The sequence below is a fragment of the Chrysemys picta genome, chromosome 1 (assembly GCF_011386835.1).
Source record: "Chrysemys picta bellii isolate R12L10 chromosome 1, ASM1138683v2, whole genome shotgun sequence".
Taxonomy (NCBI): Eukaryota; Metazoa; Chordata; order Testudines; family Emydidae; genus Chrysemys; species Chrysemys picta.
In genome coordinates, this window is record NC_088791.1 from 136,259,661 (window position 1) to 136,281,551 (window position 21,891).

Genomic DNA, 21,891 nt, shown 5'->3' on the forward strand with positions numbered 1-21,891 from the left:
TTCAACAGGAGTTAGGTACCTAAATAGCTTTGAGGATCTCAGTCTGAATCTCTCAGTGTCTCAGTTTTTCATCTGTAAAATGGGGAAAATAAAACTTTTCTCCAATTATTGTCTGCCTTGTCTATGTGAACTGTAAACATTTTGTTGCAGAGGCTGTTTTTCCTAACTATGTGTACATCAGCTAACACAATGGGGCCCCAGTTTCAATTGGGGCTTCTAAATGTGATATAAGTAATAAAAACAAAAACAACAGATTTAATACCTAAGGGGCGATCCCCCTATGGGAACACTCTTTAAACTCTTTTTTGCTATTTAGTCAGTAAAAACAAACCATAAATGTACATCATACAACTCTAATCTGACATACTGTGAAATTATGTCAGAATACATTTATTAAGCCGTATCAACCCAATACGGATCATATTATCCATTTGTATGTGGGAGTCAGGAAAGAAAAGGCTTCCTGAAAAAGGAATAACTGTGTCTCGGTGTAATGGCAGAGACACCGTTTTTTAAAACCCAGTCTATGGTATATAATGATTTGGGAATAAACAGCCGTAAAAATAAGCACTAATCTCATTATATAAAACACCAGATAGCTGGCTGAATTTAGCCAGGCACAATTCCCACTGGAGAAATCCCCACTGTAGTAGTAGCTGAATATGATAGGAATGAATTTGATGCACACACTTAGCGCTTGTCTTCATGTACAGCACTACAGCAGTGCAGCTCTGCCGCTACAGTGCTTTAGTGAAGACACTCCTATGCTGATGAGAGAACTTCTCCCATTGGTGTAGTTAATCCATCTCCCCAAGAGGCTGTAACTATGTCAGTTGGAGAAGCCCTCCCATTGACATGGCACTGTCTACACAGGGGATTAGGTAGGTATAACCAAGTTGCTCATGGGTGTGGATTTTTCAAGCCCCAGAGCGACATAGTTATACTGATATAAGTCTGTAGTGCAGACCTGGCCTTAGCTGGCCTCTCTTGTACTACCAAGACCTTGACTTCTTCGCTGTTCTCAGAATTCATGTAGCAAAAGACTTAAAGGATACCATATTCACAAAACTGATATCGCAACTGGTATTTCTTCATACCTAATTTCTACTGATGAGGGCAATAAAATGGGGGCAGGCACGAACCATGACACGATGTTTGCGGTGTTTGCCCCCTTTTCCAAAACAGAAAATGATTATGCACCCCAGGAAGGTTAAAGCGCTTCCACAAATTCTGACTTCTGGAAGGATCAAGAAATATTACTTAAAAACAAACAAAAAATCTAGTCAGCAGCGTTTGCTGTCACTGGAACATCTGTGACCAACTGGATCTGCCTTTTCAAGATCTATATTAAACCTTTTAGGGCCCAGTCCAACGCCTGTTGACTTCAATGTGATGTTGGATTGCGCCCACAGCGCGCTTCTACTTTGAAAAGTCTCTATGTAAAAATGGCACCTTCTTGCCCCACATATCTGCTCCCTGCATGTATTCAGAGACATTCCAGCTGCTGACCTGAATAACTCAAATAAGTTTTTACTGCTCTTTACTTGTCTTAGCACTGCAGGGCAGCGAACTGAATCGGTGGGAGAGTTAGCTGGATTCTATTCTGGTTTGTGCATCAACAAAATTGTAAATGAAGTCCCAGTTGCAAAGCTAAATTCTGTCCTCAGATACTCCTTTGAACAAAATGATCAGATTGCACAAGCATAACTGAGTGCAGAATTTGGATCACAGAATTTTTATGACCAATGACAATGATGATGTACAAACCAGAAAGAACCCTGATTCACTCACATATTCCATGCTGACTCTGCAGGGCTAACAGTTAGAATAACCATCTTTTAACCAGTAAATGGAGCAAATTTGATCTCAAATCACTGAAAGACAATTAACACGGAACCTCACAATACCATTTTTTACAGAGTCACTTTTCAGAGCAGAATCAGATTTGAAATAAAAACCTCAACTGATATTTTCACTTATGCCCCTCCCAACCCTAGGGGAATGCCAAACGCACCTCAGCAAAACCTCTCAACACAGTATGGAGAGACCCTCAGGAGGCCAACCCCTACCACACAGAACAACTGCAAGGAAGTTGGAGTAGGGAAACAGAATGGGTTTGTGGGTGGGATGGGGACAGCATGTGCAGCCTCCTGACACTCTTCCAGGACAGCCTGGTAAGGGAATGGCCACTGGTGAAGCCCCTTCCCATTATTCAGGAGCTCCTCCACCAGACTGGGGAGGTGGTGATGGCTTTGGGAGTGGATGGGCTGAGTGTATTTCTCAGATTCTCTATAACTCCCTCTCCTCCAGTGCACATACTATACACACACAGAGAGAGGGAAGCTGATGGAGAGGAGCATTCCAGCCTCCTATGGTTTCAATCTCTGAGGAAGCCTCTGAAATTTCACCAGAGATGATTTTTGGATGAAGCTCTTGTCGCTGTGGGATCTCTCCCTCGGGTGGGCTTTCAGGTGCTCCCCCAGGTCTGACTGCTCGCTGAAGATCTTGTCGCAGTCGGTACATTTGTAGGCCCCCTCCCCCGTGTGGTTTCTCTGGTGCGCAGAGAGGTGTGAGACGTGCATGAGGCTCTTCTCGCTGTGGGGCCAAGGGGGGGGCCTCTCCCCCAGGTGGGTTCTCAGGTGCTTGGCCAGGTTTGACTGCTCGCTGAAGCTCTTGCCACAGTGCGGACAGATGTACGGCCTCTCGCCGGTGTGGGTTCTGCAGTGGGTGTTGAGATTGGAGAGCTGGCTGAAGCGTTTCCCGCAGTGGGGACAGGGATAGGGTCTCTCGCCCGTGTGGGTCCGGTGGTGCTTCCTCAGACTCGACTGGTCGCCGAAGCTCTTCCCACAGTCGGCGCAGACGTAGGGCCTCTCCCCCGAATGGGTCCTCAGGTGGGTGGTGACGTTGGAGAGCTGGCTGAAGCGCTTCTCACAGCCAGGACATTTGTAAGGTCTCTCCCCTGTGTGGGTCCGCTGGTGCGTAGTGAGGTGGGATCTATGGATGAAGCTCTTCTCGCAGTGGGGGCAAGGGTAGGGTCTCTCCCCCGTGTGGGTTCTCTGGTGCTTGGCGAAAGTCGATTGGTCGCTGAAGCTCTTCTGGCAGTCAGGGCACACATAGGGCCTCTCCCCAGTGTGGGTCCTCAAGTGGGTGGTGAGATTAGACTGGTCACCAAAGCTCTTCTCGCACTGGGGGCAGGTGAAGGGCCTCTCCCCTGTGTGAGTCCTCAGGTGGGTGGTGAGACTGCTCAGGTTACTGAAGCGCCTCTCACACTCAGGGCAGCTGTAGGGCCTCTCCCCTGTGTGGGTTCTCTGGTGTCTAGTGAGGTTTGAGAGGTGGCTGAAGTGTTTCCCACACTCAGGGCAGGAGAAGGGCCTTTCCCCCGTGTGGGTTCTCTGGTGCACAGTGAGATGGGAAAGCCGACTGAAGCTTCTCTCACACTCAGCACAGGGGAAGGGTTTCTCGGCTCCATGGACTCTCGCATGTGCCGAGAGCTCCTGCTTTTGCCTGAAGCTTTTCCCACAGGCCCTACATTTATACATTTTCTTTCCCATGTGAATGCTGCTCTTATGGCTATTCAGGTTTCTCTGCCCCTCAAAGCTTTCCTCACACACAGGATATGTGCATGGTCCCTCACTTGTCTCTGACCTCTCTGGCACAGGGGGCTTGCGCAGGTCCCTGAAAGTTCTTTCATGTCTCCTTGCGGTACCTCCCTCATCCCTGGCTGTGTTTCCCTTCTGCTTTTGTGACTTGTGCTGCCTTTTGCAGGTAGGTTCCTGGTCAGGTCTCTGGGAAAATCTCTCTTTTGATTTCCCCAATAACATTCCCAGCAGCTTCAGGTTCTCACAACCTTCTTTGTGATGCTTCTCAGTTCTGCTCAGGATCCCACCACCTGCAAGGAGGAGGAGAAAATCCAGATGTGACCTCCTGTGCTGCTATTAGAGGGAAACCACTAACCATTCCCAGAATTACAATGTGACTGAGGAAGTCCCTCATCCCTCCCCAGGATATTACCCCAGAAGGCACTAACTCAGGCCGGCACATTATGCAAGTGGCTGCATGTCCCAGGGCTGCTGGTGGTGCTAGAACAGGTGAAACTGCTTTAAGGGAGAATGAAATATTTCATCATAAACATTGGTGAGAGGAGAAAAAGGAAAATGCCCATTTTTTCAAGTGTCCACTAACTTTGGGTGCCCAACTTGAGACTTCTGGGGCCTGATTTTCCAGAAGCCAATTGGAGCCGTGGGGACTCAACACTTCTGAGCATCAAGCCTCATCTGCTTGGGTTTTCAATCCCCATTGCAGTGTTTGTGAATAGCAGAGTTTTGTTGTGAAAGAAAAACTAAAATTAACTCTCAGGATCACTCTCACAGAGAGAGTGTAGTTAGGATATAGATATTCAGGCCTGTCTGTAAAGGCCTATACTTTAAGAATGTAGATGTATTCTTATCACTTAGCTAGTAATAGAGGTATAAAAGAAAGAATCAAAATCACTGTCTGCCTGTGTAAGGGCCTTTTCATACTGTGACAGTCTGAGGCCCTGTTCTTAGGCTAAGGCCTTTGGCTAAGCAGCAGAGGCAGCCATAAGCTGGGAAGTGAACGGTCACATCCTCACATGCCAAACTAGTCACATGGAAATAAGGCAATCTGGGGCTGTTAGGAAGGTGATCCGATCTATCACCTCCAGAGAAAGGGAAAAGCCTAGAACATGTAAAAGGAAATTTAGTTAGATAGTTTTCTGTCTGGTAAGAACTTACTTATCAATAGACACAGCTGGAAAACCCTTATGTCTGTATAGATGTAGTTGTGGAATCCTCACTTCTGTATTGTTTTGTATGTTTATTTGCATGGTCTCTGTCTGGTTCTGTAATTGTTTCTGTCTGGTGTATAATTAATTTTGTTGGGTGTAAACTAATTAAGATGGTGGAATATAATTGGTTAAATAACCATGTTACAGTATGTTAGGATTGATTAGTTAAATTTCAGTATAATGATTGGTTAAGGTATAGCTAAGCAGAACTCAAGTTTTACTATATAGTCTGCAGTCAATCAGGAAGTGGTGGTGGGGGGGAAATGGGAACAGGGACTCGGGGTGGGGGAACTGGAATCATGTTTTGCTAAGGGGGGGGGAAATGGGGACAGGGAATGGAAACAGGGAAACAGGCAAGGCTCTGTGGTGTCAGAGCTGGGAAGGGGGACACTGAGGAAGGAAACTGGAATCATGCTTGCTGGAAGTTCACCCCAATAAACATTGAATTGTTTGCGCCTTTGGACTTCGGGTATTGTTGCTCTCTGTTCATGCGAGAAGGACCAGGGAAGTGAGAGGGTGAAGGAATAAGCCCCCTAACAGTAGAACCTCATTCTCTACATGCTCCTGGGGAAGTCTAGAGCCATCAGAAAAGGCTTTGCTTTCCAGACTGGGATCCCAGTTGTCTCAAGGGGAACTTCACTGAGAAAGGAGAGTTCAGTCTCATTTCAACTCCAAAATCTTCATTGATTGTTTAAAAATCTTTGATGGTCTCTCAGTCTCACAGCTTGGTGTCATATGGGATCTCGGGAATACTACTGGCGATGGGGAACTCGAGGATATTGAGGTAAAGGTTTCATATTAGCAATAATTGAACATGGTCTTTAACAGAGCACTCTTTAAAGTGTGACTTCACCTAAGGAGAAGAATTCAATGTGTACAGTGAGTATGAAGCAGCGTGATCATTAGTACTCACTGATTAGTGTTTATCCTGAACAGGGAAGAGTCTCTCAGGATCACGCAATAAGAAGGCAGCCTGGCTTCTCAGCAATGGGAAAGAAACAGTGTTGAAGGCCTAAACATTATAATGCATCATATGACTATTTAAACTGCATTGACTAAGTTAGCAAAGCTATTGGAACTTACTACTACATGGTTCATATCACACTTTTCCAGTTATGCTGCCATCCCTGATGGAAGTCTTTTGTTCAAAGAGGGATATGTCGCATGACAATACATGATGTGATACTGGTGGGAGTAGCTACGTGATCTTAGATTCCACTTCTGCGTTAGTGGGAACTGACTGCAAGGGAAAGCTGTCTCTCTTCAAACTAGCTGTGCCTGACTGCTTCTTCCGGCAACAATCTTTAGGGGAGTTTCCCTCCATGCAGCATGCTCTTAGGGAAGAACTGTGTTGCCTCATATCCTACACGGATCTCTCCACCTAGGGAGCACAACCATGGGACCCTCCCAATGTGATGTTATCTGAATAGTTCAGTGTTTCAGCACGAAAACTGGATGAAAGGAGAAAATCCCTGCCCCAAAACAAATGTTAGGGGCTGGGAAAGATGAATATTAAGGCTCCATTCCCCAAATGAAATAATCATGGACGCAGAAAGATTGAGCCAAATTCTTTGCTGGCATAATGCTAATGAAATCAACGGAGTTACACCTTTGACTCACAACAGGTAAGGAGGACTGTGATTTAAGAGAGAGATGTAGAGGCTTGTCAGGCATTGGCCAAGACACAGTGAATCCTATAAAGGAAGTCCAGTTCCGCAGCTTAGAAAGGGTCTCCATCTTGTCACTTCACTTGAGGAAGCTTGGATTATTACTACTCACCTGGTGAGGGGCTTTCAGGAATAGCTCCATCCACTGAGTCCTGAAGATCCACAACCCACAGCTCTGACTCTCTTTGTTCTATTGGAGATATTTGTAGGCCCCCTCCCCGAAAAGTTTTGGTTTGGGACTTTTTATAGTCTGTTTGTGGGAAATGAGATCGGGAGACATTATGTTCTGTTGTTGGTCCCAGAGAGCTTGTTACAAAAGTATGTAAATGGTTTTACACCAGTACCCTCTGCTGGAGCAGATGTGTACTTTTAATAAATCCAAACGTGCTAATGGAGGCCCTGAGGACAGGGAAAGGAAGGATGGTCCAGTAGAAGGGCACAAGCCTAGGATCTGGGATCCGGTGTAACCTTGTGCAAGTCACTTAGCCTCTCTGTGCCTCGGTTCCTCCTTTGTACAATGGGGATAATAGCCCTGCCTTGCCCTCATGGAATGTTAGGAGCCTACATACAGTAAAGATTGTGAGGAGCTCAGATACTACACTATTGGAGAAGCATATAAATGCTAAAGAGAGACAGAAAATCCAGATAATTCAGAGTTTACACAGCTCGGAATAAAAGAAAGAAAACTTACATTTACCCAGTGAAGCCAACCTTGTATATTCTTCTCCCTCAGGCATTGATACAGCTCCTTCTGCCATTCCTCTAAAATATCCCTCTCCTCACAGAAGAAACAGACAAGACATCACCATACTTCAGCAGGATCTGAAATCACAAGGATTATAAACTCAGCATCTTTTGCTTCAGTCTCATGCTGACACTTGAAGCCCAAAGTCTCAGCTGGAGAAATGGTCTCTGTGGGAGTAATTCACAGTGATACCTGCTGTGCTGTCCTTGGGTTATATCTTAGGGGATTTCTCTATCCCCTGGATATTTCATCTGTGATGTGGGTAACTTCAGAGTCCTATAGGACTATGCCCGTTGGTTCCCATGTAGATCTCCGGCAGTGAAATCTGAAGGGCCCTAGATATGCCAGATGAATGAGAGGAAACAGGCTCTTTTTCCCCCCTTTCACTTTCTGATTCTCCATTTCTCCACTAGCTTCCATCTTCCTCTGGGTGCAATTCATGGTGGTGGTTTTTTATCTGTAGAGATCTAGCTACCTTAATGGCTGTCTCTCTCTGTCCATGCCCTGCTACAACAGCTCAGATCATCTGGAGTACTTCTGCTCTCACTTTGCTTTTGTTACACTTGCATTCCTGGAGATAGGAAACAGCATGTCTTAGGATGAAGAGTCACAGCTACAGAAATGCTCCTCTTCAGTGTCACACCACAGCTTGACTTTACTGACCTTCAGAGCACAGTGCAAGATACATCTTCTTGGCCAAATGTTTCCTCAACTATGGGCCATTAGCAGGTGGGTGATTGGATGTTTTTCTAAAAGATATGCTCAAACAGGAATTAGTTCAGGGAAGTTCTATGGCCTGTGTTATACAGGTCAAACTAGATGATGACAATGGTCCCAGCTGGCCTTAAAATCTATGAGTCATTAATAGTTGGCTGGGTCCATACAAGAAAGAGGGCTGTTTATGCTGCATACTGTGGACAGACCAAAATTCAACAGTATAATCATGCATGCATGCACCACAACTATGCATACCAACAGAGCATTGCCCGTTGAAATACTGTTTTGCATGCACAGTTGTTAGCTGAATGAAGCTCTCAGTTTTATATATGGTTGTGGGCTTCTGTCGTTTTGAAAATCAGGCCCTTACACATCAGAATGCATTTAATCTATGCTATGAACTCAGATGCTATGTTACTGTGCACATAACAAAAATCAGTAAATGAATGACATCATATTTCTGCATCAATATTATTGGCTGAGCAAAGCAAGATCAAAATGGAGGGGGGGGGGTGCACACACAGAGCCCCTGGCATAGTGCAGAGGTAGAGAATGGGACACGATGGTATGCAGGGAAGTGGACATGGGGAGGAACACAGAGACCTTGGCATACGCCAGAGGAGTGAGTGGGGGGCACACAGAATCATAGAACTGGAAGGGACCGCGACAGGTCATTGAGTCCAGTCCCCTGCACTCAAGGGAGGACTAAGTATTATCTAGACCATCCTTGACAGGTGTTTGTCTAACCTGCTCTTAAAAATCTCCAATGATGGAGATTCCACCACCTCCCTAGGCAATTTATTCCAGTATTTAACCACTCTGACAGGAAGTTTTTCCTAATGTTCAACCTAAACCGCCTTTGCTGCAATGTAAGCCCATTGTTTCTTGTCCTATAGAGTCTGTGGCAGAGGGGAATGGTGGGGGGCAGCATGGTGAGAAGGGAAGAAAGGGGAATAACCAGACCCCAGGCATGAGGGAGGGGGTAAAGAGGTTGCAGCGAGTGCCTGAGATAGAGGGGGACAGGAGGGTGGCACACAGGGAGCTTGTGGGGGAAACTGGAGGGATGAAAGAGTCCCTGGTGTGTGCAATGAGCTCGGCCTACACAAGCTACAAAGTCTGCAACCCTCCAGCTACCGTTACTGACACTTTCCCACCCTTGTCTCCCATGAGTCAGGCCTTCCCCTGGCCTGGGAAGCTGCTGGGGACTAGCATTTCCTGTCAGTTCAGCATGAAGAATTCTGCTCAGCTCTGTCCTGCCCCTGCAGATGAAAGAGCAGAGATGTGGAGGAGAGAAAAAAGGCAGAGAACAGGGCAGATGGAGACCCCAGAAAGAGCAGGAGACACTGTAAGAGAAGGCCTGGACGCTGGGAGCCACACACCAGCTCTGCCACTGGAGAGTCACCCACTGGGCCACAGCCACTGCCGATGAGTGACCACACAGTGTGTCGGGGCACAGCCCCACTGCCGCCTCCTGCTTGCTGGGTGACATTTGCCCTCCGTCCTTCCCAGAGCGCAGATTCCCCGGGGCTGCAGCAGCAGATACCCCCTGAGCTGGCGGGGCTGCACGGCCCGCCCCACGCCGCCGCCCGGGGTCAGGCACACACATACCTGCGCTTGGAGAGGGGCCCCGTGAGCTGCAGGCCCGCAAGTGCCATCTGTGAGCTGGTTGCCCCGCCAGCTCAGGGACCCAGCTGGGGGAGCTAGGCAGAGCGACGACTCCTCCGGGGGAGGAGACGCTCCTGGCCTGCAACTGCACACACGGGGCAGCCCCCGCCTCCGGCCCCTGCCCGGTGGCTTAAAGGGGCCCCCGCAGGGCTGCAGCTGCGGGCTAGTTCGCTGTCCCTTCCCTTGCCACCCCCACTTCAGGCTGCGATTCCTTTGTGTCCCGGGGACGGTGACTGCTACCCCCGGGGGCTGTGTGCTGGCCCCAGCCCCGCTATCTGCCCTCGCGGGAGGCTCTTCCCGCCCCTGCACTCACCGCTCCGGCGGGCAGCAGGCGAGCTCGGCATGGCCCGGCCGGGCTGCGCTCGGGGCACGGGCGGTACAGCCGCTGCGGACGCCAGTTTTCTGCGGGACCCACCGGCCGGGCACAGGAAGCTTTGGAAGCAGAGCTCCCGGTCGGGCCCCTCTAGGAGCTGGAGGAGCTCCGTCGTGTTAACCCTTCACTCCCCAGGCTTTGGGAACCTTCCTGTTTCGTTCATCTCTCCTCCCCGCCTCCTCCTAAACTGGCAGCTCCTGCATCCTGTCTTGTCCCACTCTGCACAACGCAGTGAATTCCCACCCTGGCTGTGTTACAATGGAGGACAAAGGGATTATCAGAGGGGCTCTAGAAACTGCCTTGAACTCTCTAGAAACAGGTGCCCAGATGACATTGATGATAATTATTCGTTTGAGAGACCCCCAAGGGGCCATGGCAAACCTGAAAAGTCTAAAGGTCTGTTTACCAGTGTGCTAGCTTTTTGCTGCTTTTATGTCTAAATCTTAGGCTTCTCCATGGCCAGTTATAGGCAGGAATACTCATCTGTGATCTGTTCTGCTGACTAATATTGTTATTATTCATTTATATTATGGTACAGCCCAAGGGCCTCAGTCAGGATTAGAGCTGCAGTTGTGCTGGGTGATGAAGACGGTCCCTATTGCAGGGAGTTTACAGTCCAAAAGTGACAAGGAACATGAATAATAATAATGTGCATTTATTTAGTCCATTCCATCCTAGAGCTGTGATGTTTGTCAGGGTGATTTTAGTGACAGGGCTTGTCTACACTTAATCATGACATTGTCTCCGCTGTAGTTGTGCTGCTGTAGTGCTTCAGTGTAGACACTACCTGTGCCAACATGAGAGGTTCTCCTATGGGCACAGATAATGCATCTCCCAGAAAGACAGTAGCTAGGTTGATGGAAGAATTCTTCCATCGACCTAGCGCTGTCTACACAGGGACTTAGTTTAGCTTAAGTATCCCCTTCAGCAACGTAGCTATGCCGACCCAATTTTCTAGTGCCACACACTGTTGTATTTGCAGAATGGAATCTTTTTCAATTAAACCAAAATGTTTATGCTTCTAGCCCTTGCAGAGAAAATATTCAAAATGTGAATTGTTGTGGTGGTGCCTTTGGGCTGGTCTACAATGAAAACTTACATCGGCATAAGAATATGAGAACAGCTCTACTGGGTCAGACCAAAGGTCCGTCTAGCTCAGGATCCTGTCTTCCAAGAGTGCTTCAGAGGGAATGAACAGATCAGGTGATCATCAAACGATAAGTGATAAAGTGATAAGTGAAAAATCCACACCCCTGAGACGTAGCTATGCCCACCTAGACATGGGGGTAGACAGCATTAGGTGGATGGAAGAATTTTTCAGTTGATATCGCCTCAGATAGGTGAATTAACTACAGCGATGGGAGAACCTCTCCCCACTGAAGTGCTACAGTGAAGCAGCTGCAGCAGTGCCATTGTACCATTTTAAGTATAGACATCAGGTTGCAGAGAGACAAGCTAAATAATAGCTCTAAGAGACTGATGAACTGCTCTATTCATGCAAAGAGGAAATTAACTAGGGAGCTTAATGATAATTTACATGTTAACAATTACATCTGTTCTTGCTGATTATTTTAGCAGAAACATCCAGCTAATGTGCTTATCCAGTGTGGTTGGCTATTGCAGAAGTAAGAGATGGAATAGACCTACTGTATTCAGACTGTGGTGTGGGGGGAGGGATAGCTCAGTGGTTTGAGCATTGGCCTGCTAAACCCAGGGTTGTGAGTTCAATCCTTGAGGGGGCCACTTGGGGAATCTGGGGCAAAATCAGTACTTGGTCCTCCTGCTAGTGAAGGCAGGGGGCTGGACTCGATGACCTTTCAAGGTCCCTTCCAGTTCTAGGAGATGGGATATTTCTAATTTGCAGTTTGCTCCCTGCTTCCATAGCTCCTTGGAGAGGAGTCAACAAGAACTTAGGATAGGAAGAGAGTAGAAAACCAACCTAGTATGCTAGACACTGCTAAGCAGATCTGTTTCTAAGCCATTGCAGAGAGTCAGGATGGAGGGCAGTGGAGAAGGAACAAGTCTGTTAGGACCGCCTGAGCAGGCTTTGCAAACAAGGAGTGCAGCTTACTGTTCTTGGTTCTGAAATGACCGGGAAGCCAGTGGCGGTATTTGGGCATGGTTCTGGTGGAAGGGCTGTATTTGTCAAGATCGAGTTTAGTTCCTCAAGAGCTCAGGGAGGCTGTTTGGAGAAGAGACCACATAATAAAATCATTATCGTCTAGGCAGCTCCAGTGTAATAAAGGAAACGGGAAGGGAAGGAGTTCCCTGAGAAGCCCTGTGGGTGATGCACACCAAGAGTGCAGAGACCTGAGAATGTTTTGGAGAAGATCATTGTCTGAACTAAGTCCGGGAAATTGGAGGTTAAAACCACAGAGCTTCTTAACCCACCATGCCCTAGAGTGGATCAGCACACTCAGAGGGAGGAGGACTTAATAAAGATGGGACTTTCCTGTTCCCGGCTAAATATCGCTCCCAGCGCCATGTGTCCGAAACGACAGAATCTGCATCTCCAGTGAAAACAACACCCCTCCACTGACATGCTAAGGGCATGAATCCCCGGGGAGCAGCTGGGAGCGGTAAGTCGGGGCAGAGGCGTCTGTACTGAGAGGACAGGGCAGGATCACAGCAGAGAAATAGCTTCCGGGGAGGGGGAAGAAAACAGCGCAGAAACCAGGAATTACTGCTCGTGGGAGCACAGTGGGGTTGAAGCGTGAACTGTGTGGCTGGAAAGGGATCAGATAGCAAGCATCAGGGTACAAAACCAGTGTCTGGGGGTCGGTGCATCTGCAGTCCAGCAGAAGGTCCCCGCTGCACCAGCCTGTTAGGGGCAGCACATTAAAAGCTGAGCTGCCACCCCCTAGGATCCTCCTAGGTTTAATTTAAGAGGGGGCATGGAGTAAAGTCACTCGAGAGCCAACAGGGAGGTTCATTGGGATTTCCCTCGGGAATATTATTATTGCTACTTTGTCCCAAAAGCTTAGCCAATATTTGGGGCTTTGAAGGGTTGTTTCTGTTAGGAGGAGAAATAGAGTATATGAATCAGCTATAGTCTCTGGTGCACTCCTGTTTAGTTACAAAGAACGTACACAAAGTCCTGTTTCCCTGCACATAGTAGCAGCCAATGTCCTTGGTCACTTTTCAAGCTTGCTTTTCCAGCGAGTCCTGTGCCCCAAGGAGCTCTGTCTCTCTGCTCCTTCTCAGAGCCACTCTCACAATGGATATTGGCTTTGGCACACATACAGCTTGTCAAATCCAATCCTCTAAGAACATAAGAATGGCCCTCCTGAGTCAGACCTAGGATCCCTCTAGCCCAGTATCCTGTCTTCTGACAGCGGCCAGTGCCAGGTGCCCCAGGGGGAATGAACAGAACAGGTAATCATCAAGTGATCCATCCCCTGTAGTTCATTCCCAGCTTCTGGCAAACAGAGGCTAAAGACACCATTCCTGCCCATCCTGGCTAATAGCCATTGATGGACCTATCGTCCATGAATTTATCTAGTTCTTTTTTTAACCCTGTTATGGTCTTGGCCTTCACAACATCCTCTGGCAAAGAGTTCCACAGGTTGACTGTGCGTTGTGTGAAGAAATACTTCCTTTTATTTGATTTAAACCTCCTGCCTATTAATTTCATTTGGTGGCCCCTAGTTCTTGTGTTATGAGAAGTAGTAAACAACACTTCCTTATCTACTTTCTCTATACCAGTCAAAATTTTATACACCTCAATCATACCTCCCCTTAGTCGTCTCTTTTCCAAGCTAAAAAGTCCCAGTTTTATTAATCTCTTCTTATATGGAAGCCGTTTCATACCCCTAATGATTTTTGTTGCCCTTTTCTGAACCTTTTCCAATTACAATTTATCTTTTTTGAGATGGGGTGACCACATCTTCACACAGTATTCAAGATGTGGGCATACCATGGATTTATATAGAGACAACATGATATTTTCTGTCCTATTATTTATCCCTTTCTTAATTATTCCCAGCATTCTGTTCGCTTTTTTGACTTTCTCTGCACATTGATTGGATGTTTTCAGAGAACTATCGACAATGACTCCAAGATCTCTTTCTTGAGTGGTAACAGCTAATTTAGACCTCATCATTTTATATGTATAGTTGGGATTATGCTTTTTCAACCCATTTGCCTGGTACTGAAGTCAGGCTTACAGGCCTGTAATTGCCGGGATCACCTAGATAAGTGGTTTTCAAACTGCGTGTTGCGACCCATCACTGGGTCATGGAATGGAATGGACTGGGTCGCGGTGGCTCTGGCCACTAAAAGTCCCGTCAGCAGTGCTGCCCAGCTAAGGCAGGCTAGATCCTACCTGTTCTTACACCGCGCTGCGCCCCGGAAGTGGCCAGCAGCAGGTCTGGCTCCTAGGTGGGGGTGGCCATGGGGCTCTGTGTGTGCAGGGCCAGTGCAAGGAAGTTTTGTGCCCTAGGCGAAACTTCCACCTTGTGCCTCCTCTCCCCCAGCCCTGCGGCAGCTCCCCGCCTCCCCTGCCCTGAGGCGTGCCCCCCCGCGGCAGCTCCCCACCCCAGCTCACCTCTGCTCCGCCTCCTCCCCGAGCACGCCGCCCCCACTCTAATTCTCCTCCCCTCCCAGGCTTGCGGCGCCAAACAGCTGATTGGTGCCGCAAGCCTGGGAGGCGGGAGAAGTGGAGCGTCCGCTGCACTGGGAGAGGGAGTCTGAGCCACACGTGTCAGCGCGCCACCAGCAGCCCAGCCCAGGAACGCTGTAAAAAAAAAAATTGGGGGCACTGCATTTTGGTGCCCCCAAATCTTGGCGCCCTAGGCAACCGCCTAGTTTGCCTTAATGGTAGCACCGGCCCTGTGTGCGAGGCCCGTGCCCCAAGCACTAGTTCTGCACTCCCATTGGCTGGGAACCAGCCAATGTGAGCTGGGGTGGTTGATGCCTGTGGGCGAGAGTCACGAGGAGCTGCTTGTGCGCCTCCGCCTAGGAGCTGGACCTGCTGATGGCCGCTTCCGGGGCGCAACGCTGTCCACGGTGCCAGGACAGACAGGAAGCCTGCCTTAGCACCCCCGCAGTGCTGCTGACTGGAAGCCGCCTGAGGTAAGCCCTCGCCCCAATCCCCTGCCCCAGCCTTGAGCCCCCCCAACCCACAGCCCCTTCCTGCACCCCAAACCCCTCATCCTCAGATCCACCCCATAGCCTGCACTCCTAGTCCAGAGCCCTGACCCCCTCCCGCACCCCAACCTTCTGCCCCAGCCCTGAGCCCCTCCCACACCCCAAACCCCTCATATTCGTGATCCAACAGAGCTGGGAATTAACCATTTTCTTCAACTGGGTCACCAGAAAAAAAGTTTGAAAACCACTGCTCTAGATCCTGCATTTGCAATCAGTCCAAGGGAAATCCATCAGACTACACAGTTTAACCCTGTTCAAGCTTTGCCATGCAGCAGATTGCCTTGGGAAGGAGCTTCTATTGCCTCCAGTTATCACTTCCTTTTATTTGATTTAAACCTCCTGCCTATTAATTTCATTTGGTGACCCCTAGTTCTTGTGTTATGAGACATAGTAAGTAGGGACTTAATTGCTCTTTTCCTTTAGCCCTGAAGAAGGGTGATTACCCACTTACCGACTTTAATTAGGTCTGTGATTGATCAGTGGAATAAAAGACAGCCATTAATGGTAGCCATTAACACCTTCCAGTATAACATTCTTTTAAATCTAGCACTCCCCACTGGATCCCCACACATTCAATTAATTATCTGGGGAAGCACATTATTTAGAGACTGTGACCAGTATGCTTCTCTTGTTCTCTTTGGGCCAGTTCCTGGGTCTGTCTGCACAGTGGGCAAGGGAGGAGTATGTATGCAAAAGTGGCTTAAAGCTCACCTTTGCACTCCCTGGATCCTGCTTCTGCCTCTGTGCAGGGCCCTCTCCTCCAGCAAAGAAAAGGGCTGAGTTTCAAATCCTCACATTTTATTTGTAACAGGTATTCAAGCATTTAGTAATTCAGTTGCCACCTGTTTTATTTCCCTGGACGCAGGGTTGCCAGTCCCCCAAACTGCTGCAATCTCTTAGATGGAACGAGGGAAAGAGCCATGTGTCCCCAATCTTCATGCCTCCATAGACAGGGAGATCCCAAGACGTGCCCATCCAGGTGAGGAATAAGTCAGAGCAACCCAGGAAACATCAGTGGGTGAAATATAAATGTTGGGATTCCAACAAAACTGTTGTGAGTTTGCCTGTTTCTGTCTTGTCTCATCTATAGACCCGGTCAGGAATCTTCCATCAAAATGTTTTTTCAACAAAAAACGCAGTTTGCACAAAATCAACATTTTCCAAGGGAAATTTTGATTTTGCAAATATTTTTCAATTTTTTATCAGACAAATCAAAATAATATACTTTGTTTTGTGTTGGGTCAATCCAAATATAAACATTTGAATTTGTTTACCAGTGTGCTAGCTTTTTGCTACTTTTATGTCTAAATCTTAGGCTTCTCCATGGCCAGTTATAGGCAGGAATACTCATCTGTGATCTGTTCTGCTGATTAATATTGTTATTATTCATTTATATTATGGTACAGCCCAAAGGCTTCAGTCAGGATTAGAGCTGAAGTTGTGCTGGGTGATGAAGACAGACCCTATTGCAGGGAGTTTACAGTCCAAAAGATCTTCAGCAGTGATAAAGAACATGAATAATAATAATGTGCATTTATTTAGTCCATTCCATCCTAGAGCTGTGATGTTTGTCAGGGTGATTTTAGTGACAGGGCTTGTCTACATTTAAACATGACATTGTCACTGCTGTAGTGCTTCAGTGTAGACACTACCTGTGCCAACATGAGAGGTTCTCCTATGGGCATAGGTAATACATTTCTCCCTGAGAGACAGTGAATCAAACTGTTGTATTGTGGGCCACTTTAACATTAATCTGTGTTCTCCAGAGCTGCTGCATTGCTTCATGGAAGTTGTAGTTCAGGTGTCTGATGCTGCCATTCTCTTCTGTGGGCCAGGCTCCCTGGCTGGATCGCATCTCCCATGATGCACCATAGTCTCCCCTCTGGTAGAACCACTCGAGTGCATCATGTCTGCATGTCAATTTTCATGATGCATTGCAGTCGTGAAACATGTAGGCCAGCCAGGAATCTTGTCACATAGAGGAGAATGGGTTATGCTACATGGGGATGAACTACAACTCATCTGAAGTACCACAGCAGCTCTCAAGCAGACACAGTTCAATATGGAAGTGAGCTGAAAGGAAACATTTCCATTTGGTTCAACAAACCAAACCAAAACATGTTGATTCAGAACTGTGAAAATGTTTCAGTGAAAAATATAGAAAAGAAATGTTTAGACATTTCGGAACTGAAATTTTTCTGAACTTTTTGTTCTGCAAAAAATTTCAATATTTCTGCTTTTTGTTCCAGTTCGGGACAAATATCAAAAGATCATGATTTCCTGTGGGGTGGAATTTTTGTTTTTCGATCAGCCCTAATCTCAGTATTGTAGCCAGCAGTTAAAGCAGAGGCTCTCAACCAGGGGCATGCATACCCCTGGGGGTATGCAGAGGTCTTCCAGGGGGTACATCAACTCATCTGGATATTTGCCTAGTTTTACAACAGGCTACATAAAAAGCACTACCAAACTCAATAAAAACTAAAATTTCATACAGACTATGATTTGTTTATACAGCTCTATATATTATACACTGAAAAGTAAGTACAATATTTACATTCCAATTGATGTATTTTATAATTATGTGGTAAAAATGAGAAAGTAAGCAATTTTTCAGGAATAGTGTGCTGTGACACTTTTGTATTTTTAGGTCTTATTTTGTAAGCAAGTAGTTTTTAAGTGAGGTGAAACATAGGGATACAGAAGACAAATCAGACTCCTGAAAGGGGTACAGTAGTCTGGAAAGATTGAGAGCCACTGGAAAGCAGATGCCAATTATTGTTTAACATCAGTCCTGACAGACTGCTAGCATTCCCCCACCTAACCAGTGTACTATAGCAGAAACTATCCTGTTCACAAGTGTTGCATTGAGTTCTGAAGGTGATAAGGGACATAATCATTACTTTCTTCTATGGCTGTGAGTTCCATAGTGCGGGGCCAGCTTCTGGGGATGTTCTGGGGAAAGGTGTGACAGAGTGGGATATGTCTGTACCCAACTGTGAACTCCATTTTGTGTTTCAACCTCCATCTTGATTGTAACCTTCATTGTGACCTTCACTTAATAGTAGAACCTCCAATTCGGATTAGAACATCCATTTTGTATTAGGGTTTGACACCTAGTTGAATGACAATGGCTTTATCTACACTTGAAACTTATGCTAGCAAAGCTATGTCAGCGGTGTGAAAAAAACACACACCCTAGCTGACATAGCTAGGCTGACAAAACCGCCAGTATAGACAAAGCAGTGCTATCAGAAGAGGGCTTCTGTCAATATAGCTAACATCATTCAGGGAGATACTGTTCCTACACTGGCAGAAAATCTCCTTCTGTCAGCATATGCTGCAGCTACACTAGGGGCTGGCATAGGCTGTGTAATGTAGACATAGTCTATGGCTGAGAAGCCACCATAGAGCAATCATGGGCCATTGACTTTGGTTGTCTCTCAACTACTGGCCCACTGCAAGGGGATAGTGGACTCTCCACAGAAACCTGACTGGAATTTCCTAGTTGGAGCACATGGGCAAAAAGAGACAGAGGCTGTATTTAAGAGGGGAGGGCTTCTCTGAGCAAGGGGACCAACCACCACCACATGTCAGAAGCCTCTAGGCTAGAGAGCGAGGACAAGGCAGGAGGGTCTGCCTAGCCTGAAACATTGACCAGACCCTGGATTTGTGGGGTGAGATCAGAGTAAGAGAGTGAGGTGGAAGCATTGCAGGACTGTTTGTTATTTTGCAAAGATCTATAACTCTCCAGTGCTCTCTTAAGAGTAAAAGTGGCTGTGGTTAAGAAATGCCTTCGCTAAACCTGTTAGGGGCTTAACTGAGCAGCTCGGTGCCCACACCTAGATGAGGCTCTGAGGGCACATGTCAGGCCTGACCGACACCTAAAAATTAGGTTGACATAGCAACATCACTCAGGGCTGTGAAAAATGTTGTGCCCTGTGCAACATAGCTAGGTCAACTTAACCCCTCTGTAAGGCAGCTAGACAGAAGACTTATTTGTCACCCTAGCTACTGCCTTTTGGAGAGGTTGATTACCTACTTTGATGGGAAAAGTCTTTCAGTCAGTGTAGGAAGCAACTACACTATGGCAGTACAGTGGCAGAGCTGCAGTGCCATAGCTGTGCCACTCCAGTGCAGACGCACTCTAAGCAACTAAGGGCTTGGCCTGGTTTGGGGTTTAAGACAGCTGCCTGCAGAGCCCCACATCCCTTGGAAGGATGGCAGACACGGCAGCTGGGAACGGTGATTAGTCACTACCCAGACCCGGGGGTATAGAAGCATGTGGGATCCAGCAGTTGGGTCCGTTCACAACAGACTGGTGTCAGTCCAGAAGGAGGAATTGGTCCAGATTGTGATAAAAAGCTCAGGTGATTTTTTTTTCTCCTGTTTTATGATCTTATCAAAGGGTCTGATTCAGCGCTCATTGATGTGATTGGAAAGACTGCTTTTGACTTTGATGGGCTTAGGATCAGGCTGTAAGTTTTCAGATTTGTGACAAACTCTTTGCAATTCTCTTGGCTGAGGTACCCTTTCCCCCAGACACAGGGATGAACCATGTCTCGATTCTCTCTTTATTCCAGCAGGTGATGGGATCATGAGTGAAAACGAGGAGGAGAATCCACCTCTTCAGACAGAGGAAAAATTGTCAGAAAAATCCAAAGGGAAAGATTCACAGAGCCCTGACTGGGAAGATGACTGTGAGGATGAGTGGGGGACAGAAAATCAGGAGAGAAATCTTCCAGGAAAGAAATGGGGTGAATCTCCTCCCCGAGAGAGAGGTTTCAGGAAACTCAAAGACATCATTGCCCAGCAGAGGCCTCACACTGGAGAGAAACCTCATAAATGTCCTGACTGTGGGAAGAGCTTTAGTCGGAGATCAAACCTCATTCAGCACCAGAGGACCCACACAGGCCAGAGACCTTATGAGTGCCCTGAGTGTGGAAAAACCTTCAGCCTGCGCTCGACACTTACAAGACATCAGCGAACCCACCTGCAGGAGAAGCCCTATAAATGCACAGAGTGCGGGAAGAGCTTCCGCCAGAGCTCAGACCTGATTGCTCACCAGCGAGTGCACACAGGAGAGACACCGTACCGGTGTGCTGTGTGCGGGAAAAGCTTTGGGCGGAGCTCCAACCTGAGCCAGCACCAGACCACGCACATGGGGGAGAGACCCTATCAATGTGCTGACTGCCAGAAAAGCTTCCGGAGCAGTTCGGCCCTGGTGCAGCACCAGAGGAGCCACACGGGAGAGAAACCCTATCAGTGCTCGGAATGCAGGAGCCGCTTCCTGCAGAGCTCGGACCTGATCAAACACCAGAGGATCCACACCGGGGAGAGGCCCTACCAGTGCCCCGCCTGTGGGAAATGCTTCAGCCAGAGCTCCTCACTCACTGAGCACCAGAGGACCCACACCGGGGAGCGACCCTACCATTGCACTGAGTGCGGGAAACGTTTCTGCCAGAGCTCCACACTCATCCAGCACCAGAGGATCCATACGGGGGAGAAGCCCTACAGATGCACTGAGTGTGGGAAGAGCTTCTGCCGGAGCTCCAATCTGAATCAGCACCTGACAATCCACATGATAAAGAAACCTCATCGGTGCACTGACTGTGGGAGGGGCTTCAGTCAGCTCACTAACCTTATTATACACCAGAGAATCCACTCTGGAGAGACACCCTAGGACAGTGGTTCTCAAACTTTTGTACTGGTGACCCCTTTCACACAGCAAGCATCTGAGTGCGAACCCCCCCCCCCCATAAATTAAAAACATTTTTAAAATATTTAATTCTATTATAAATGCTGGAAGTGAAGTGGGGTTTGGGGATGGAGGGTGACAGCTCATGACCCCCCATGTAATAATCTCGTGACCCCCTGAGGGGTCACGACCCCCAGTTTGAGAATCCCTGCCCTCGGAGCTATGGGGACAGCTTCACGGACCTACCAGCACCAGAAAATACACTCCACACAGAAAGCTTTGCTGGCTGTCTCCCTCCTGGATAGTGGCCTACTCCAGGAGGTTCAATTCAGGGTGGGATTAGGGATATCTTCCTCCACCTTTAAGAGATTTATCAACTGGACAATGTTGCAGAGAAGGATCTGTTCTGTTTTGTTGCTTTTGCTCCACCTACTGCAGAGTGAAACTGATCAGGATCATGCCAGTTTCATTCTGCTGCTGGGGAAGCCCTTTGTTGTACAGTTGGGATCTGAAGAGAGGGGTAGGTGGAGGAAAATGACTGGGAGGGTCAGAGCCACACAGAAGTAAGTGGGAAGGTAATATTGCTCAGGGCTGTTTCCAGAGACTATCTTTATCTACAGCTCCCATGTAATATATAATATACCTTCTAGGGCAGATGTCGATAGATACACACAGCTAGGGTATATTGGCTTCACATGTGCAGACCTACTACAAAGTAGTGACTTACTGTAGCTTTCTCACGCGCTATGGAGTGGACATCAACATACCAAGGTGGTCAAACTGGGTTGGGAGAAAACAGTATCTAGTGCTTGGATCCTTCCGGGAGAAGACAAACACTGCAGTGTTCACATGAAGTACAGGCCACTAGTGAGGTAATGGGATTGTGTGAAGTCCATAAAGTGGGGCCAGTGTCAGGTATCTAATTCTATACTAGACATGCATTCCATAAAGAGACCAGAAAGTCCTCAGGTACTCAGCAGAATATGAGGAGCTGTTGTGGCCACTGCATGCGATCCCAACTCTAAATACACAGTCTTCCCCCTCCCACACCCAGTCTTCCTGATAGTAACAAAT

General features: G+C 47.6%; 2 protein-coding genes across 15 annotated transcripts; one reads left to right on the forward strand and one right to left on the reverse strand.

The window, feature by feature from the left end:
* Positions 1-254: 254 nt before the first annotated feature.
* On the reverse strand, positions 255-10,161 carry LOC101948630 (zinc finger protein 501-like). Of its 9 annotated transcripts, XM_042841223.2 has the most exons (5): positions 9,915-10,094; positions 7,883-7,968; positions 7,695-7,790; positions 7,166-7,296; positions 255-3,889 (listed from the first exon to the last, which is right to left on the reverse strand). In XM_042841223.2, exons 4-5 carry the CDS (start codon positions 7,230-7,232, stop codon positions 2,370-2,372), a joined length of 1,587 nt encoding a protein of 528 aa, XP_042697157.2. In that variant the 5' UTR covers positions 7,233-7,296; positions 7,695-7,790; positions 7,883-7,968; positions 9,915-10,094; the 3' UTR covers positions 255-2,369. The 9 variants fall into 9 exon arrangements, with proteins under 9 accessions (XP_042697157.2, XP_065440453.1, XP_065440443.1 ...); XM_065584381.1 differs by lacking the exons at positions 7,695-7,790; positions 7,883-7,968 and adding an exon at positions 5,721-5,784 and having other exon boundaries at positions 9,915-10,158; XM_065584371.1 differs by having other exon boundaries at positions 7,695-7,968.
* A 57-nt stretch (positions 10,162-10,218) lies between these two features.
* On the forward strand, positions 10,219-20,902 carry LOC101948915 (zinc finger protein OZF-like). 6 transcript variants are annotated; one of them, XM_065584442.1, is made up of 4 exons: positions 10,219-12,553; positions 14,935-15,047; positions 15,988-16,101; positions 19,703-20,902. In XM_065584442.1, exons 3-4 carry the CDS (start codon positions 16,023-16,025, stop codon positions 20,800-20,802), a joined length of 1,179 nt encoding a protein of 392 aa, XP_065440514.1. In that variant the 5' UTR covers positions 10,219-12,553; positions 14,935-15,047; positions 15,988-16,022; the 3' UTR covers positions 20,803-20,902. The 6 variants fall into 6 exon arrangements, with proteins under 6 accessions (XP_065440514.1, XP_065440521.1, XP_005307903.2 ...); XM_065584449.1 differs by having other exon boundaries at positions 19,706-20,902; XM_005307846.5 differs by lacking the exon at positions 14,935-15,047.
* The last annotated feature ends 989 nt before the right edge of the window (positions 20,903-21,891 follow it).

What these genes read in the sequence shown, in the direction of transcription:
- LOC101948915 (XM_065584442.1), top strand. Translation starts at nt 16,023, where the DNA reads ATGGAACGAGGGAAAGAGCCATGTGTCCCCAATCTTCATGCCTCCATA. An exon ending in CCCAAGACGTGCCCATCCAG is followed by an intron (nt 16,102 to 19,702) that starts GTGAGGAATAAG and finishes TCTTTATTCCAG; the next exon opens with CAGGTGATGGGATCATGAGT.
- LOC101948630 (XM_008173410.4), bottom strand. Translation starts at nt 7,232, where the DNA reads ATGGCAGAAGGAGCTGTATCAATGCCTGAGGGAGAAGAATATACAAGG. An exon ending in GTTGGCTTCACTGGGTAAAT is followed by an intron (nt 3,890 to 7,165) that starts GTAAGTTTTCTT and finishes TCCTCCTTGCAG; the next exon opens with GTGGTGGGATCCTGAGCAGA.